This window comes from Natator depressus, chromosome 7 (assembly GCF_965152275.1).
Source record: "Natator depressus isolate rNatDep1 chromosome 7, rNatDep2.hap1, whole genome shotgun sequence".
Taxonomy (NCBI): Eukaryota; Metazoa; Chordata; order Testudines; family Cheloniidae; genus Natator; species Natator depressus.
This window is the reverse complement of record NC_134240.1, coordinates 93,577,282-93,597,387: the sequence shown is the minus strand read 5'-3', so window position 1 is coordinate 93,597,387 and position 20,106 is coordinate 93,577,282. Positions and strand designations below refer to the sequence as shown.

Genomic DNA, 20,106 nt, shown 5'->3' with positions numbered 1-20,106 from the left:
AATCTACGTATTTTTAGTTCACCAGACAACATGAACAGGAATCAAGAGTTCCACGTTCTAGTACTATTACTATATTGTTGATTCAATCCTCTCCCAGCTGGACAGGTATAGCCCACAAGCATTACTTCAAGAAGAGTCAAATATCATTAGTTGAGTGCAGCTACGCACATCCCTTACTTCAATACACATCCAGATCCTGCAGAATGGAAACAAAGAAAGAAGACAGCACTGATGCTTCTAGTCTTTATGGTTCAATTGATAAATAAAATCTGAAGCAACAGAATGCTGAGAGAGCAGGTGCAAAAGAGGTGTGAACTACCCCCATGAAATGCTTATTTTTTATCCTAATGAAGGCTAATAATTTTCAAAAACAGTTGTACAATTGTCTGCCTAATCTGCATGTACAAGTACTGCAACTGTACACACAACCTGGCTAACTGCATAAACAAATAATCAAAGGACAGAAATAGTCATGATCCTAAAAGCATCCTGCAACATTTTTCTCAGCCAAATGATACCTACTGTAATAATAATTTTACTAACAAAGTTTAGTGGCCATATACTACTCACAATCTTTGTGCAAACCTTCTTTTGTTACCATTGGAAGATCCCCTGTAGTATATGGCTCTTAATTTGTAGCCCTGGCAAAAGGAACATAATTAAAAGTGTAATGTGGCCTTGTGCACAAAAAGAGGAATAGGACTAAGTATGATACGTCTATATTTATGCAATGAAAAACCAATTCTTAAAGAATTAAAAGAGATGAATTCTCAAACAAAAAACATGTAAAATTAAAACAAGCTGATTAATGCAAAATTATAGCATGTCAAAACTGAACAAAAGTGACCCTTTACACAGACTTCAGCATTTGTGGCCAACACCCTTGATCATTCAGGCCACAGCTGTCAACAGTCCAGGCTTTTCAACCGTCATTCAGGGATACTGGTGTCCCAGCCACTAATCACAGCCAGGAATATGTGACAGCATTAGGCAGTCTTTTTTTCTTTGAGCTACTTTTCTCCTATAGCTAAGTTGTCCTGTTCCTGCAGCCTCCTGCCTGCTTCTCCTCTCTCATCAGCAGGAAGACCCAATCCTCACCCACTTTCAGCTATCTACAACAAGGGAAGGAGCTGGAACCAAGTGCTCCTGAAAGACAAGATACAGCTGGCAGGGAGCTGAAGAGGAGCCTGCATGTGATAGGAGTTGAGATAAACGGGGAAGAAAGCAGGAGAAAAGAGGGAAGCCCTGAAGGACAGAAATAGTACAAAAGTGTCAGTGGGGGCAGGGAACAGAAGGAGCCACACCTTTTCAGATATGCAAAGAACATAGGGGCTGCTAAAGGAGTTCTGTGCTTTATGTAGACTCTAAATAATTTTTTCTCCCTTTTCTCTCTCAGCACATTGAGAAAGTCCCCTAGAATTTACACAGCTGTCTCATCACCGTCAGATGCCAATTTCTTCGGAAAACTATCCCTGACCACTTTCCTCTCATATTGGCAACTTTGCTCACATAATGGTAATTGCAATGTTTTTAAACAAACAGCACCAGCAATGAGGGACCCTTGTCAGCAACTCAGCACCAGGCTGTGGGCAAATTGCAGGCACCTTCGCACTTCAGAGTACAACCTCAGTTCTCAAACTGTGGGTCACGATCCCAAAGTGGGTCACAACCCAGTTTTAATGGGGTCACTGGGGCTGGCTTAGATTTGCTAGGGCTTAGGGCCAAAGCCCAAGCCCCACTGCCAAGGGATGAAGCCAAAGCCCGAGCCCAACTGCCCAGGGCCCAAGCCAAAACCAAAGGGCTTCAGCCCAGGGCGGCACAGCTCATGTTACAGGCCCCCCCGTTTGGGGCTGAAGCCCATGGTTTTCAGCTTTGCCCCTCCCCACCACCTGGGGCAGCGGGCTCAGGCTCAGACTTTACTCCGGGCAGCAGCAGACCTCAGCCCCCGTCCTGGGCTCATGTAGTAATTTTTGTTGTCAGACGGGGATCGCTGTGCAGTGAAGTTTGAGAAACCCGCGTGTAGAAGACTTCCAGGCGGCGTGTGAGACTAAGGGCATCCTAGCACGGACAGCGCACACTGTGGACGTGCACCGTCCCCCCCACCTCAGGGCGCAGGAGTCGCAGGCCTCCACCCGCGCCTTAGCCCGAGGTTGCACAAGTAGGAGCGACCGTGGCCAAAGACGGAGAGGGCCCAGCCTATCAGACGCAGATGCCGCACTGCCTGCCGGGAGCTGTGGTCCTCCTGAGGGAAAAATAAGGGATGGGCCATAAGCTGCGTCCCCAAGCCAGAAGATCCCAGCTCTCACCTATTGAAGTTAGTTAGGCCAGCGGATACTGAGCATGCGCATTGATACATTTCCCCCACCCCAATCCTGATTCTAAGCTTGCGCACTGACACCGCACCGCTTCCCCAGTTATTTGCTGGGCATGCGCACTGATAACCCCATGCCTCACTAGTCCTTCAGTTATTGAGCCTACCTACAAACCTGGCCGCTTGTTGTTGAGCCTGCGCACTAAGATATCCCGGACCCGATCGGCCACTGATGAGCATGCGCAATGTGAAACACTAGCTGGCCGGTCGCTGAGCCTGCGCAGTGCGGACCCTTTCGGGAAGGTTCTGTGTCGTCTGTGTCGCTACTACAGCTTTTCTCTTCAAGGAAAATCCATTCAGGGTACGGGCGACCTGCAGCCCCAGCCCCCCACCCTGCTTCGCCGGGACCCGACCGCACCCCCTTCACGGTCCAAGCCCTGCCGCTCTCACTCAGGAGACCTGACCGCAGGCCCGGCCTGTCCCCGCGCCTCCCTCCGAGCCCCAGCCCCATCCCTGATCCTTCTGCCTCGCCGGTACCCAGCAGCCCCCGGAATCTGGGCGCAGCTCGCCTCGTCTTCTCCCTTCTCTGGGAGCCGGCCGCGGGGCTGGGGCTGCCGGGGCTCCCGGGGCAAGAGATGATGGTGGGCGCCGTCTTTGCGGTTGGGGCCTCGCGCCAGCTAAAAGCATCTTCTTTGGAGCGGCGGCCCCGGGCTGCCTTTGGGGCCGTTCTGGGGTCGCTAGGTCCGCGGGAGCCGAGGCGTGCTGAGCTCCTGGCAGGATTGGGCCCAGCTAGGTTTGCGCTGGGCAGGTGAATCTTCTTCCCTTGCTGCGGGGCTGATCTTCCCTTCCGTCATTGGGAGCAGAAGTGAGGCCCAGAGAGTGCAAGGGGAGGGCAGATCTGCTACAGGAGGAGGAAAGATCTACTAAGATCTTTCTGACCCCTTCAGCCCTGCTGCTAGAGTCGAATTGAGGGAGAAATCTGTTGCCTCTTCTCTGGCTCAAGTGTCGGGGAAAATGGGGGGTGGGGGGGTGACCTGCTGTCTTTCTCTCTTGTCCTACTGCAGCAGAGGAAAATGGGCCAGCCTGCAAGCTGCAGAACTTGATGGCATCAAATGTGGAGCCGAAGTGGCTGCTTGCTGTGCTTGCATTTAGGGTCGGCCCTGTGAGATGGACCATCTTAATGGAGAAAGAGATTGGCACCGTGTTAACTGCGCGGTTCTCTCTCCTTTGCTGCAGTGCCCACTTTCACCGTTGCCTCCTGCTCTGCCTGCTCCCGCTTTCAGCATGGTAAAGAAGAATACTATCCCCGATGGGTAAGTATCCCTCACACTGAGAGAGGCAGGAGCGGGCCCAGCCCCGCCTGCAGGGAGGGGGCTCTGACTGCCCCATGCACTCTCTCGCTACAGCGTCTCCTCTCTGCCACCTACAGCCAGTTAAGGTAGGTATCTGCTCCAAGACAAGGAAGACACAGCCCACCATCCCCCAGGTGAGTATAATATCCCAGCCTGTCTGTGAACGCTTCTCCTTCATCAACCACACATAGCTCCTCTTCCTAGCCTCCTCCTCCTCCCCCCCTCCCCCCAATTGCGTCCTCACAACTGGGGGAGAGGGGCGGGACAGTAGTCCATCCTTTCAATTTCTCAGATGTTTACAGTACCGCCAAGAGCTGGGGAGGAGATGGGGGAGGGGGACAGATGCTTGCATGCATGGGCACAAGAGACATTCTCATAGATGCAAGTGCAAAAGCCCTTTTTTTTCTCTACTTGTACTCTTCAGGTGAACTATTAGAATGTTTACTGGTGATGTCTCAGACAATAAGTCGCAGCATTCTATCCACGTCCTAGTGATCTGGCAGTACAGCATGCTAGGACCACTGGCTTTGCTTCATATTAAAAATGAAAGTGGCTGCGATCTCCTTTTTTTTTTTTATAACAGATGTAGGCTTTGTGCTACTGGCAGTTCACCAACAGATTTAGTTGGGTGCACATAAACTTAAGGGCTAGTAATATGGAGTAGTCAGTGAGGCTTATGCCTTTCATCAGAAGATTCTCAGAGTGTTTTAGAAAGGTGGGTATTATCCCCATTTTACATTGAGGGTAAAGTAGGTTTATCAAAGCCTTTGAATGAATTACAAAGTCAAAAATAGTACATAGGAGTCCTGATTTCTATTCCCTGCTAAAAAGATCTCTTATGTTGATACTATAAAACCAATCCAGGGCAAGTAACTTCAAAGAATTTTAGATGAGTTTGGTCATAGGAGGCTGTGGTCAGGAATTAAAACTTATTAAAAATATCAGTAGCTTTTTATTATTTATAAAGTATTTAATAGTTTTAACTTAATTTGTTCTTCCACTTCCCTTCATACTGTATCCAAAGTTTTAAATGAAGTTAGATTAAAAGTTTTACTTTTTTTTATTTAAAAGGTCTTAGGCTTATCAAACAGAAAGGAAGGAAACTGGAAAGAATTCGCATCTTGTTCATTTTCTTCATGGCTTAGGTTATTAATATTACAGAATTGAGAATGTGTTCAGTAACGAATTGTCCCTTCCTTCATCCCCTGAATTTGAAGGAAGTGAAGCAGCTCTGACCTAGACACACAGGCTACAGGCATTCCTTTTTTAATTATGGATAGGGTGACCAGACAGCAAGTGTGAAAAATCGGTACAGGGGCTCGGGGGTAATAAGAGCCTATATAAGAAAAAGACCTAAAAATCAGGACTGTCCCAATAAAATCAGGACATCTGGTTGCTCTAATTAGGGAAGTTATCCTAGTTTCTACTTACAAACTGTATAATTAGACACTAACATCTGTGTACATTCCCAAATTAAGAAATAAGCTCTATCCTGTAGGAGAGTCATCAGCTAATAAAATTTAGGAGATTAAGTTTAAAAATTTAATCTAATTCCTCAGTTTATTTTGTACTTTCCCAAACTATGCAGCTGTGTTTTTAAAGATGGTTAGTTTTTCAATTGCATGGTTTTTGTCAGATGAAGACATTACAAGTTCTTTAACAACCTTACTTTTAATCTTAATTTCTTATGTAAACATTTAAATATATTTCTAGTGAAACAGCCTTTAACAGTATATATGTGTTTACTTAAAATTAGAAGTATTTTTGAAAGGTGACCCAAAAGGCTTTTGACCTGCCAAGATCAAAATTGAGGTACTTATTTTCTTGGTATGGTTGATAGAATTAGCAATATAAAGTAGTGTAAGGAATGCAGTTCCCTGGTACATTTAAGTTTTAGTGGCATTGCTAACAGTTTCTCCTGCAGATGAGTGAAAAGGAAATTATTTTTATCTAATTGTTTAAAATGTCTCCGGTCTTATTAAGTCTACATAATATGTTAATGATTTCTATTTCTTTTTGGTGCACTATTAACATTCTTAATGTGAATTTTCTGGTAAGAAATTGCTTGTGTGAATATGTTAACTAAATTGTCGAAAGCTTTCTGGGCAAATTGCTCTGAACCATTCAGCATTCAGTTTCTTTACTCGGTTTATGACCAGAAAATTTTAAACAGGACAAGTTCAAGCAGGTTAGGAACTATGCAACTCAAAGTAATACCATCAATTTAAAATCTAGTTTAAAAACTACAATTAGCCCTGAATCACCTCCCAGATTTTATTTGTTCTCATCCCTTGTTGCTCTGAGAGAGTCCTGTGCAAACAGGAGAGACTACATGCAGAGGAAACAGTGAAACTTAAGGCTTGTCTACACCATATACACTACACCATATAAGTTGTACCACTTTATACTGGTATAATTAAAACAATACAAACCCCATAGTGTGGATCAAGTTATACCCATATAAAGGGGCTTATACTGGTACAACTTATTCTTGTACAGGAAGGGGAATAAGCTATATGATATAAGACACCTTTATACTGGTAACACTACATTCACAATATGGGGTTGTACTTGTATAACTATTTTGGTTAAAAAAATTCTACCGTTAGGCTGAAATAATTATACCAGCGCAAAAACTGGGTAGGCCACGCCTTGCAGTACATAGAGTGCTATCAAAAACACCACTTTTTCTCCCACTTTTCCCCTCTAATTTTTCATTTTTAATATTCAGTTTTAATTGTAACAATAATAGCTTTAAAAAATTTTAGATGGAAGTTTGGTACATATTTTTAATTTTACATTGTCCCTCTAAGATCGGATTCTAGAGTGTTCTGTCAACACATCTTTAACTAACTTCACTAATTGTATTTTATTCCTTATACAAAGTCACCTGAAGAAAGTACTGTATTGAAGGGCAGCAGTGTCTTAGGCTTGGTCTACATTACTAATTTTTGTTGGTATAACTATGTTGCTCAAGGCTGTGGAAATTCCGCACCCCAGAGTGATCAACACCCTTGAGCGATGTAGTTATACCGACCTAACCCCCAGTGTATACAGCTGTATGTTGACAGGAGGGCTTATCCCGTCAACATAGCTACAGCCTCTCAGGGAGGTGTAGTACTTGGCACAGGTAGTGTCTTCATTAAGTGCTTTGGTGGCACAGCTGCACCAGTGTAAGTGTAAAAAAGCCCTTATTTTTTTATTTTTCTGAAATTACATTTAACCTGAATGGCTAATTACTTTAACAGGTCTTTATATAATTATTAATCCATTGGTACCTGATTTCAACAAATAAAACAGTATTGTTTAATTAGACGTTTTAAAAAGTAAAAAGTTGTTTATAAAGCTTTGTAATTCATTGATATATTAGAAATGCGGTCACAAAATTAGAGCACCGTGTCTTTAGTCATTTTATTAGGGAATAAAATTCTTCTCTTACTGGTGGCTGTTTAAAAGAATACTGCCAAGTATATCAATGTTTGATCAACCTTAATTATTTAAAACTTGGTGATGAATGAGTTTTGAATTCTTTTTTTAAAGACTATTGCAGATACCTTTTTTTAAAAATCCCCTTATGTAAGGTGTGTATGTGTTTTTTTGCTGAACCAACCAGTAGAGGGAGTTCAAGTTACTTAAACTATTTCCAGAGCTGCCAGGACACTAACAATGAAAATTATACTTATTTATGCGCCAGAATTCAAATTAAAGACAGTGAATACAATTTCCTCTCACAGCTCTGTTCTGCTCTGAAGAGTGACTGTAAAAATGGCACCATAGTCATGAGCTCTATCTACTCCTCCTGTTCAGAGTTACATATGTTGTCTTAAATGATAAAAATGTATTTTTACTGCTTTTTGCTTCAGTTAACACTTTGGAACTAATACAGTTAAGTGAGAGTAAGCTGAATTCTGCTTATTCTTGTGCACCATAAGAATTGTTTGCTTAGTTCCAACCTTAATTAAAGGCAATGGAACTACACATGTCAGCCTTTGATTTTAAGACCATCAGTTTTAGACAGGTGTCACTGAGGGCCTAATTTGTCCTACTGAACACCTATTTGTGAGTCCGCATGAGAAGAAAAGTTCAAAGTTTGCATTCAAAGTTGTTCACAGGGCTAGCAGTGTAAAATAAAACATTGTTTTAGAGAGAAACTGAGCAAATTTGCTCTGGAAGTCAGTGAGACAATGTGTGACCCCAGAAAGCCTTTTGAAGTCTGACCTCAGAGCAGAATCACACTTTAAAAACACAGGGGAAAATAGGGCAAACCAAGTTGCATGAGATCTCTGTTAGAAATCTGTGGTATCTTTATGAGAATTGTACATTTCTGTAAAGCACTTAGACCCAGATCCTGAGTTGCAGCACACAGCTCAAGTATACTATTCTGGAGATGAACTTATGCAATTTGCAGTATTTCAGTCTCTCGCTTTCTATACAGTTTAGTTATTTGGCATATGTGTAGTATCCGGTTTGGAATTCTGTTTGGTGTTTTTTTTGTTTTTTTGTGGGGGAGCGTACTAAACTCTGAAAATCACTCTCTAAACATGCATATTTGCAAAGGACTGCAAGTTCTGGAAACCTCTGAATAGTTAAGATTAGCTTCAGATAGTCATCTTTAAAGTTACTTTTCTCCCCAGTGTAACTTTTTAAAGATGTATATCTGTCTTTACCAATTTTCCACTGTTAGTCAAAAACTTTTCCCAACAGACAAATGCTAATATTTTAATTTCTTTGCTGAATCTGGATTCCTGGTGTATTTCAACACTGGAGTTTTCTGAGCTATTATATTCTGGAAAGTACCATGGTAGAGAAATGTGTTGCCTTTTTACTTTAAGAAATGTCTAGTGTCCATTAAAGACACTAGAATGATAGTATTGGAAACAGGAATGTTCTATTTATGTATAGAACAGATAGATAGAGCAGAGGCAGTGCAGGCATCCCATAGTTCACGCCTGCTGTTCCTCTAAATCTATTGTACCTGCTGTATCACAAACAATCTTGGACATAGCCCATTGAGCTATCAATTATCCTATGCATTATTGCTTAATAATGCCAGTGAGGACTGCCAAGCCAAAGACCAAAGGCTTTATGCTTTCAAATTGCTTCTGATACTGAGAAATCCAATTGTACAATTCAACAGTTCTGTTATTTTACTCCTGTAAATCAGTCACCTAACATTCTACTTGCCCAGTTACCTATGGAAAAGGTGGGCAAGTAAATTTTGTGCTTGAAAATAAAAACCAAAGTATGTCTAAATTGAGTGTGAACTGTACAAAAGAAGTACAATGAAGGTAACTCATTGCATATTTTATCTGCAACTTGTTCTAATATAATTTTACTTTACTGTTGAGAAGATACAAGTAAGCTTTTTTCAAGAACTGATACACAGTGGGATCTACTGCAGCAGCCAAAAAACTGATTTCATTCACTGGATAACAGTGATTCCCAAAGTGCATTTTTTTATGTTATCATTTAGATTGACTGTTCACATAGGTGAAAACAACTGCTAACTTTATTATTAAAATATGATTTACTGTTTTGGTGTTACCAATGTTGCATTGAACAGACATAACTGCAAATATTGCTAATATTTGCATCTCTGTTTGACCTCTATTTTATGACTGTTCAGGTGGATGATCATTAGTGGTTCTACTTTAATGATATCTAGTCTCTTAATATAAAGATATCCAGTCTGTTAAAAATCAAAGCAATAAGCCATTCTTATCAAATATAACATATTTATAAGAGTGATCTGCAAGTCTTCTGTCCAAAACAACATTTGTAACATGGTTTGTTGAAGTAATTTCCTTGCTGTCAGACATCTGTCTCGGAGCCTAACTGAAAATGTTCAGGGTCAGTAACATAATTTATTTATGGTCACCGTATTAACTTAGGGTAAGCTCATCTTTCTGTGTCCATCTCTTTCTAGAATTGCTCCCTCTTGTACCCACATCAGATTAGACTCTTACATTTAGAGCCTGTCACTGATCTTCAATCACTCAGATGTGATTGCTCAAACAAGAGCGCTTTCCTAAGTTTCCATTTTCTTCCTTTTCTCCATCCTGGTACAACAAGGGACCATTGCCATTGGTTCACTATTAAATACATAGCCATTTGACCCCAGGTCAGCCTTGTTCCCTTATACTTGTTACCAGGATATATGTAACTAACTAAACGTGATGGGAGCTTTCTTACTTTGTTTTTAAGAGGGTTTCCATTTGTTGTGGCAGATCTCTGAAACTCTTTAAATATACAAACATTAATTTTAAAAGGATGAAAGAGGGGTAAGTTTTCAAGTAAACCAGACTTAAGAATACTATTCATATACCTTTTCTAAAGTAGGTAGCTAGAGTACTATTATAACAATAATATAGTTAAGATGTTATTTTTATTTGAAGCCCCTGTTTTCAGACCCAAATAACTTTCTGGAAAAAATTAGTCTGAACTTGAAGTTTTAATGGTTGTTCTCATCTCAAAAGTGAGACACTTGCCTTTTGTTTAGAAAAACTGGTAAAATTCTATGTGCTTTGAGGTGGTAGTGCATTTGGGGGAAGGGGATGGGCACAAAATGTTTCCATGCGTAGAAAAAAGTTTAAGACTTATTTAAATATTTGCATAACTCAAATAGCTTTTTTTAAGACATCAAATCTTTATGTATATAGTCATATGGAATGTTTGCAAGTCTGAAAAATTAGAGAAATAAAGATAATGACTAAAAAAGTACTGTGTATGCGCAATATGTCACTTATTGATTTAGGTGTGCACAAGTGTATAATCTTAAAGGCTTTTCTGTTAGAACAATAAACTTGTGGGCACTATAAAACCCAGGAAATTTGAATTTAGACAGTGGGGCCATGAGAGGCTTTCAAAGATGTGTAGCCATTCTGATGCAAATTTAAAGGTGAGATTTGACTTGTATTCCTCACACACACCTTTTTAAGATGCTGACAGCAGATCAGCATATATGCTCTTCCTTCCAGAGGTTGGAAAATTACATGTGCAATGAGACTGTATTTTAATTAATTGTGCGTGGACTATCTCCTATTTGACAGTTAGCTGTTCCTTTCACACTTGTTCCTGCATTTTCTTAACACTTTTGGTTCTTCCTCTTACCTCCCGAGTACTACTTCGGGACTTCTCCAGTATTCCTTTAAGTCCCTATGGTTCCATCCTTGATTCCTTTATCATCTGCCTCCATAGCTTCTTTCTGCATGTCTCAATCAATCACATAGATTCAGCTGTCACTTTTATCCTGATGATTTCTAGATATACTTCTGTCCCTAACCTTTCATTATTTCTCTAGTCAAGCATTGCTGCATTTTTCTAATAACTCCTCTTGGATTGTCAGCTGCTTGCAGCTCAGTTTCTCCAAGAATTAGCTTTTTCACTCAAGCCTTTGTTTCCATTGTTGTTGACAAAACCACCGTTTTCCTGTCACCCTGTCTCTAGTCTTGATATCATCTTTGACTTCTAACACCTTCTGCCCTATATCTAGGCTCACAGACTTCTGCTGAGGCAATTTCCCCTCCACCCTAAAATATTAAAATATTTATTCATGTCTCCACTATTGTAACTACCATTTCTCTGGCCTCCCACAACTTCTTAACTATCCCCATTTCTTCAAAACTCTACTACTAGAACCTTCCTCTTTGATAGCTCTAACCACATCTTCTTTTCCTCCTTCTCCATTCCCTGTTCCTTCACTGGATTCTTCTTGTGTTCCAGAACAAGTTCAGATTTCTTCCCTTCATAGCTCTGCACCGTCCTATGCTTTATTTCATCCTAACCCTCTGTTGTTCTCTACAGATCTTTTATCTTTTCCTTCTCTGGTATGCCCCATACATTACTCTTAAAGGTAACCTGTAAAGGGAGAATTGTACCTTTTTTTTTGTTCTGATAGCTAAAGAGTATCTGAAAGTTGTTGTCTTCCTTCTGCTTATTTTATACCTGTTAGAAATTTCGGAATATTGAGACATTGGTTTTGGTGAGTTTCCTTGGGAGGACTCAGAACTGGAATGGAGAGTTTTTCACATGCGTAATTGAGAGAAGGGGGTGTAGAAAATTTGCCATTGTCCATCTAGCTCAGTGTCCTGTCTTCAAACAGTCGCCAATGCCAGATGCTTCAGAGGGAATGAACAGAAAAGGGGAATTATCTAGTAATCCATCCTCTGCCATCCAGTCCCAGCTTCTGGCAGTCAGAGATTTTAGCGATGTCTGGTTACATCTCTGACCATTTTGGCTAATAGCCATTGATGGACTGATCCTCCGTGAACCTAGCTAGTCCTTTTTTTAGCCTGTGGCATCCATGATATCCCATGGCAACAAATTCCACAGGTTGACCATGCATTGTGTAAAGATTTTTTTACGTTTGTTTTAAACCTGCTGCCTATTAATTTCATACAGTAGAACCTCAGAGTTACGGACACCTTGGGAATGGAGGTTGATTGTAACTCTGAATAAGACATTATGGGATGCTCCTCAGGGCAGACTGCTCGGAGGGGGTCTCACATCTGAGCCTGCAAACTTCAGATTCTTTACTTCCTACCTATAAGGGGCTACCCCGTGCATGGGGGTGGAGACAGGCAGCTGGTTCTAGCCCCCTGGCTGCAAGGGTGATGAGCAGGGCACACTGTAGAACTGAGGTGTCAGTGGGCGCGGGGTGCAGGCTATTGATGCTTTTTAAAACTGAGCTGCTCCTCCAGAGCACACAGGGCAAGCAGGAGCTTGAGCTTGGGCTCCAACAACAAACACTCCCAGGTAGGTTCCAGCAGGAGCTCAGGAAGTTTCTTTCCCAGGCTCAGACTGAGCATGCAAGCTTGTCCCTCTTGGCAGGGGAGAGGACTTCGTCCATGACTTACAGGAAAGCAGCAAGACTCCAGGGTTGCTCTTGCCAGCTGTGCCCTATGTGGCAAGGTGGGGATGGGGGACAGGCAGCCCAGATGTGCCTACCTTTAAGATGCAATGTAGGCACAGTACAGTATTTCCTGGTTTGTTTGTGTGTTTTTTTGGTCTCCACTGCTGCCTGATTGCTTACTTCTGTTTTCACATGGGGTTCAGTTAACCGGTCAGTCTGTAACTGGTGTTTGTATCTTTGAGGTTCTACTGTAGTTTCTGTGTTATGTGAAGGGGAAAATAATACTCCCCTATTCGCTTTCTGCACACCAGTCATGATTTTACTGACCTTTATCTTATCCCCCTTTAGTTTTCTCTTTTCTAAGCTGATCAGTCCCAGTATTTTTGACCTCTCCTTGAATTTCTCTTTCTCAACTTTTTCCTGTTAGGACTACCCTTGCTCTACTTCTATGTACTCGTGATCCTATTCTGCCAAATGATGATAAAATAACAAATAAAAGGCGAAAATCCTTGGAGCTAATGAGACCTACGTAACATGCCTGTTTTGAATTATTGTTCTTCCTGTCCCCATCATCCGTTGTAATAACTCTTATGTTACCTCTGACTTAGAAGATGAGCTCCTGGGGCCAGCTAATGTGTTCTACTTCTTCTGAAGTGTCAGTCATACATTGTAAAATAAATGATAAAATGAGGGTGAAGTTAAGTGGTTTTCATTGAGAAATGCCCCTACTCTCACTCCATTGCTTCATTCGTGAGGGGGTGAATTAGGAAATAGTGGACAACATGTTTTTAAAACAGGACATGCTAAATCTGTTTCCATGTGTTTATTTAAACCATTCTGTGCAAAGCAGGAAGACTCCTGTGCTTGCAGTAGGTTTTTCCCTTCAAGGAGGAAGATTCATTTAAACCTTAACTCAGAAAATCATGGGCTTAAAGAATTTTAACAGTTGAGATACTGACCGAAAGCCTCACAGAATCCAAGTAGCTGTCGTGTCATCAAGCTGCATCTTGAGTTGTCTGGGAGATACTCTGTCTGCAGGTGGCTTAAGAACTAGACACCTTGGTACCACCCTGGGGTCAGCTTCAGTGCTGCTAATTGACTTGTTCGCCCCTCCAAATAAACACTTTTCACATTTTTTCAATTTTAAATACCCAGAATTCTATGCAATTTGTTTTACCAACATAGCTTTTATGGTTTTTAATGAGAAAATCTGGATTCAGAGTTAGACACTGAGCTTTTCTACAGTACCTGTATTAAATTGGCGCACACCTTTTCTGTGCCTGTTTTGCAAAACTTTTCCACATTGTAACACATCTGCACAAGGCTAAAAAGTATTAATTTCTTGTTAATCTTGTTTTGTAGATTAACGCCCTACTGTTTTGAAGGTGCCAGAAGTAGGTTGAATAAAGAATGCTTTGAGTAAGAATTTGACAGCAAACTAAACAATTTTGCAAAATTCCGTTTGTCCAAAGCAAGTAATTTTTCATTTTTTTTTTTTTAAACTTGGAAGTAAAATACCAAACTTTTCATTTTCATCAGTCATCTTGCAATAGGGCAGCTGAATAGATTTTTCTACCTCGGTTGTTGAATTTTGCAACCATTTTGCAGGCTGGGTAAGAAGAATGGAAACAATAGCTGATTGGCAATGGTATTTTCTTTTCCTCCTACCCTTAAAAATGTGTGCCCTGTTACACAGAGATTGAAAAGTTAAAGCTTTTAAAATGCATTTTAATCCCTTATGAGAATATACGGAACTAGAAGGATAAACAGTGTATTACCTTCTGAAAGCTTGGACTGCAAGATAACTTGATTTTTAATCTAAACACATTTTTCACAAACACACAAAAAGGGTTACCACTCTGCATCTGTTCTGGTATGGAATCATGTTGCATGTCATGCACTACTTAAGCTCTTTAGAATGCTGTGGAAATAGTAAATGCAACTGGACTATGTTCAAGGCATGGTTTAGGTGCTGTTATCTAGCAAAACTGGTTTTCAACAAATCAGTGCACGCGCGCACACACATCTAATGTTGAAGGTATAAGTCCTTATTTTTATCTATATCAATAACTTCAAAAATACAAAATATGGGCTTGGACCATTTCAGGTTAGCCCACTGCTTATGCTGCAACAATTTTTAATGATGAAAGGGATGGTTGTTAGGTTGATAGACCACAACTGACCTGTTGTGCCAGTGAACTTATATGATAATTATATATTACATATGTAACTTGTTTAATGTAGTTTGGTTTTCCAAAATAATTGAAAGAAGGATTACTTGACAAATGTGGTCTTGGAGGAAGCCGAAGCTGTTTTGAACTTTATAATAAACTGCTGTATATGAACTATCTGTCAGTATTGGTGTCTCAGAAATTGCTGTGTCATTCTATTCATTAGTACTGTTTATATTACTGTAGTTCCTAGAAGCCCTAATCTTGGGTTTTCATAGTTTTTCCTTCCCATGTTCACCCTGTTTCCAGAAGACAGAGGGATCTGGGGGTTTTATTGTTTGTTTTTAATTTATCCAATCTAATGCCATCTCAACATGAATAGGTAGGGTAAAGTATGTCCCTCATTGTCCCCTTTTTCACATAAGTGACCACAGAAGTGCCCACGTTCAGCCCTTCTTGGTTATTACTTTGGGTGCTTTAGAAATATGTGCAGAGGCTACCAATAAATAGGACACTATCGTGTACAGTGGAGTCCAGCAGCAAGTTTTTGATCAGTGACTAAAATCTCATTAAACTACCGTTTTAAATTTACTTATTGATATATTTGTGTGTAAATAACATTCTCCCTTGTAGTCAGACTGCAGTTTCTGTCTGATCCATTTAGTGATGAAACAGTCCAATATTTGCTCTTGATTAATTAAAAATAAAGATTAAATCTACTATTGTCAATAAACAGATCTCTGTAACTAACTGGTAAATTCAGTGCAGCAGGAAGCTGAGTGTTAAATTTTCAATAAGTGCACAGGTGAGCATGCAGCAGAATGCTTCTGTGAAAATAATTGCTGTAGGTTAGGCAATTAGTCCAGTTAAAAATAAATACTGTTGCACATCTAACAACTCCTGTGTGTCCAATTCCACAAACAAACTCTCCAGTTTTCAAACTATTTAAAAATATATTTTGGCCTTACAGAACACTAATCAATATACTCTTTTAATGTACAATGGCCTTTATAAACAAAATGAAAATTCGTATCCGATGAAATCCAATTTTTCTAATGCTGAGATCAGTGTTGGTTACATTAAAATGTGAAAAGAAATTTTACAAATCACATTTTAACTCCCTAGAAATATTTTGTTGTTTACAAGTCTTTACCTCTGAAATGCTTACTGTACACAAGTTTTTTTTGTTTTGTTTTTTTTTAAAAACCCCTAACTCTCTTAACTGCCTGCAAAGGATATTGTCTTTTGTTGTTTCCAAATTTATGATGACAGCCAGATTTTTGTGACTTCTATGATCACATACTTGGCATAATTTGACTTTGGGTGTGTCTCAGTCATTTTTTCTCCTCCTTTTCCAAAATAAATTATACTAGCCAGATACTTACCAACTTTTTAGTGCATCGTATAAGGCACATTTATTAGAACTGTTAGGTAGAATCTAGGTGATTTTTTTTGTGTGTGCCACTTTATTATAGTGAGAATGGTAGCAATGACTATAGTTAAGGTTGAAATGCAACTTTCTTTAAATCCCCTACTTAAGTTGCTTATAACTTACTCAAACCAATTAATTGGGGACTGGAAATTTTTCTGTACTTGATCTTTACCCAGAAGAGTATTTTGGCAACTTTCAGCGGAATTCATTCAGATATTTATTAGTTCATTATGTGTAAAATATGTACTTTCCCTGTATGTTCTGAGCACAGGTTTTGCACAAACATAGAGACTGGATCAATTTCCTTCAAGATTGCGTTGTTTTATGGCTGTTAACGAGATCTAAGGAGAAAACTGAGTTTGAAGGAAATTGGTTCAGTAGTTTTGAAGTAGTGATCATTGAAAGCATTTTCACACACAAAAAGTAGGAATTTTTAAGTTTCTGTGCTCAGTCTGTTGTCTAGGACATTAGGGTGTACATGACCAGTAGACTTTGGCCTTTTTTCTGCTCCATCTCTACTGGCTTTGAATATTGGGAGCACTGTGAAGCACTTTAGTGTAATTTGCTGGACTTCAAAAGTTTAAACCTTACAAGCACTTTCAGGAGTTTCCAGTGTGGTTGTGACACCCTGGAGGCCACATGAATTAAAGTAATGAATACAGTGTTGCAAGGCTGATCTCCTTTGTTCTATTCTCAGCTCTGCCACTACAAAACTTTAGAGGACACTTAAAAACTACAATAAAAAGTAACCACTTATTTGGGGCTTTGAGATAGTGCTGTCAAATGCACCTTGGGGATAGTTCGTTTGTTTCTTTCATTTGTGTGGATCTTCAGCACAGCAACGGGGGGAGAAAAACATTTTTAAAAATAGGAAAATAATATTAAAACCATCAAAAATTAGCAGTGGATACCCAGGGACATGTTTTGTAACTGAAACTTAACTCATTTTGAAACTGATCGCATTTTAGAAACTGACCACATTTTTAAGTAGCACAATGGAGCCCCAACCTCCTTGGCCTTTAAGTGCTACTGCAATGTACATGTTAAATAATAAGAGTAAAGTGACAGTATATTTTTAATACTTTACTCTTAGCACTTTACACACATTTAAGTGGACTTTGTAACACTTTTAGGAAGTAGGTAACTATCATTACACCCATTTTACAGATTGTAAAATTATTGCTCAGAAAAATTAAGGATTTGTCTAGATAAGGGAAGTTTACACCAGTATAATTAGCAAGTTTCCTTAATTGATACAAGCCCTCCATTGTTCAAGATTACATGGAAAATTAATATTAGAACCAGGTTTGTCATTTGTGTCTCTATCTGCTAGGCCCATGTATATTGCATTAGATAAACCTTGCCTCCCAGCCAGGTCCTTGAACTTCCTGCTGCCCTAAACATGAAAAATGTCTAATAAAAATGCTTTGCAGTTATATAGTGTATTTTCATCTGTAGCTCACAACGCTCCTTGCAAAGAGGGTACCACATTACAGATTGTGTGAGGAAAAATAACTCACTTGCCCGATTTCACACAACAGATCCAGGTCCACAGGCAATGGCCTAGCCAATCCCACTGCAGTGCCATTCAGGCAAATCAGTCAGTTTTCATGGTGCATAATATCACCCTTGGGCATGGGGAAGGGCTTATAGATCTTCCCTTGAGTACATGGGAGGCAGTAAACTTATATGCTGCTGCCCAAACAGTTAGCCACAGAGGCCCTCTATCTCCTGTCCTCAAGCCCAGGGGGGCAGAGTGCAGCAATCCTTAAAGAGGACAAGCTTTTTCTTTCCTCTGCTGGCCCAAAGTCCATCCCATAGCATTTTGTGCCTATTTACCCTTCTGTAAAACAGACTATGCTTATATCTGACTTTTCTTCTGTAGATTTTAAAACAATTGACAAAGCTAGATAAACTTGAGTGGCCCTATTCTACAGATCAGTAAGCATCAGATACAGAGATCTGTGGTTTAGCAGATTTGCTACCTTAGATAAATATATTCTGTTTCCTGCCCCAAACTTCCTGTGTAAATTTTAACAAGTCCTGTAACCTGTCATGAGCTTCCATATTAAAATAATGTAGACTTGCTCCTTGATGGGTTCAGGGGATACAGTTTAATTTATAACTCACTGAGACCCAGGTGCATATATAGTACACAGATAGCATTTTGGCAACATGTGCAAAGGACTAATTTTTAACTTGTAACTTCAGAACCATTTCATTTAATTACTTGAAATTTATGGACAAAATCCCATTCTATACTAACAGTGATCACAAAAACTATGACTAGAAAATATTTTTCTTGTGCTTTGTTAGAAGATCAGTGAAGATTGGTCTTATAATGGAAACCTGGTTGCAGACTTAGTTATGGAGGGCCAGCGGTCTCTCCATATAATTTGTGTAGCTGAATAATGGAAGAATCTTTGTGCTCTGGGAAATGCTAATTCTATATTCTGACTCACCTAAATAATACTCTACTTATGTTCTTCCAGCATTGTAGGCACCTTTCCCCATTATGAAGGGTCATGGTGGATTCTTTGTCACTGGCAACTTTTACATCAATATTGGATGTTTTTCTAAAAGATATAGTCTAGGAATTAAATTGGGGAAATTATGTGGCCTGTGTTATACAGGAGATCAGACTAAATCAGGGGTTCTCAAACTTCATTGCACTGCCACCCTCCGAAAGTTACTACATGACCTGGAGGGGTGGGGGGCGGAGCCCAAGCCCTGCCACCCTGTTGGGGCGGGTGGAGGGAACGAGGGCCTCAGGCCAAGCCCTGCCGCCCCAAGTGGGGGGAGACGGGGCTGGAGCTCAAACCCCATTGCCCCAGGTGGGGGGTGGACCTCAGGCTTCAGCTTCAGCCCTGAGTCCCAGTAAGTCTAATGCTGGCCCTGGTGACCCCATTAAAATTGAGTCATGACCCACTTTGGGGTCACAACCCACAGTTTGAGAACCGCTGGACTAGATGATGACAGTGGTCCCTTCTGGCTGTGGAATAAATGAATTCTCGCCCCCCTCCCCCCAGTAATTTATTAACATTATTCAAATGTGTAATATTGAAACATAACAATAGAAATGTTTCAATAGTCATGCTAGCTAATACTATTTATTTTGGATTTATTTGAATCAAAATATCTCCTCCTGCTGAAATAAGGCAGATTTTTCAAAAGAGTTCAGTTTCTATTTAGGCACCTTAATAAAGTAGCCAGATAAGCACTTAGAAAACCTGACCACTTCACTTAGATGCCCAGCTAAGACTGCTGCTTGGTTCTGAAGTTTTTTGGGAAATCTGACCCTTGACATGTCAAGCAAGTAGCTGTATGATCCATCAGGGAGACTAGGATGCTATTTACATCTTTCTGTTTGGGGTGATGTGGGAGCAGCAAAGTCTGCTGTTTATAAGACATTTAATGTAGCTTGAAATTTATCCTGAGACCAAAAAGAGCAGGGGTTTTTTGTGTTTTTGTTGAGGAAAGCTTACTCCAAAGAAGAAGAAATTTTATTACAGAAGTAGCTGTTTTATGTGAAACTTCAGGTGTCCTGTATCAAATTAGTGTAGTTTGAAAAGTATTTTATCCTTCAAGTATTCAGAAAAAAATACAAATTTTTTTTTTCATAAAAGATGGCGGACTTTGACACCAGTTGGACAGCCTATACCAGGAACAAGATTCATTGCTTTCAAAGTGCCTTTAAAAGGGGTATGTATAAAGTGCTGTTTGTCAGTCTGTATTAATTGCAGTGTGAAGAATTATGGAAAATAGCATTCACATTCATATGCAAACTGCAGAATAGATTCAAGGTGAAAAATTACAGAAATTATTTTTCTATTAAAATTAGTATTTAGTACATTCAGTCCTTTTCCAATGAGCTTTCCATAAACTAAAGATGTTATTCGCTTTTCTTGGTGTAGACTGGTACTTGGTGTTACTGAGTATGTTTACTTATCTCTTATACATCATGACTTTCTCAACCAGTCTCATTAGGC

At 40.1% G+C, this 20,106-nt stretch overlaps 1 protein-coding gene across 1 annotated transcript in view; it reads left to right on the top strand.

The window, feature by feature from the left end:
* Positions 1-2,539: 2,539 nt before the first annotated feature.
* The window catches only part of LOC141991066 (uncharacterized), a 32,054-nt gene continuing 14,487 nt past the window's right edge, over positions 2,540-20,106 (top strand). Inside the window, exons 1-3 of the mRNA XM_074959099.1 lie at positions 2,540-2,672; positions 3,548-3,624; positions 19,744-19,819. Of these exons, the coding sequence (XP_074815200.1) occupies positions 3,596-3,624; positions 19,744-19,819 (105 nt within the window). The 5' untranslated portion in view covers positions 2,540-2,672; positions 3,548-3,595. The remainder of the gene's footprint in view (positions 2,673-3,547; positions 3,625-19,743; positions 19,820-20,106) is intronic.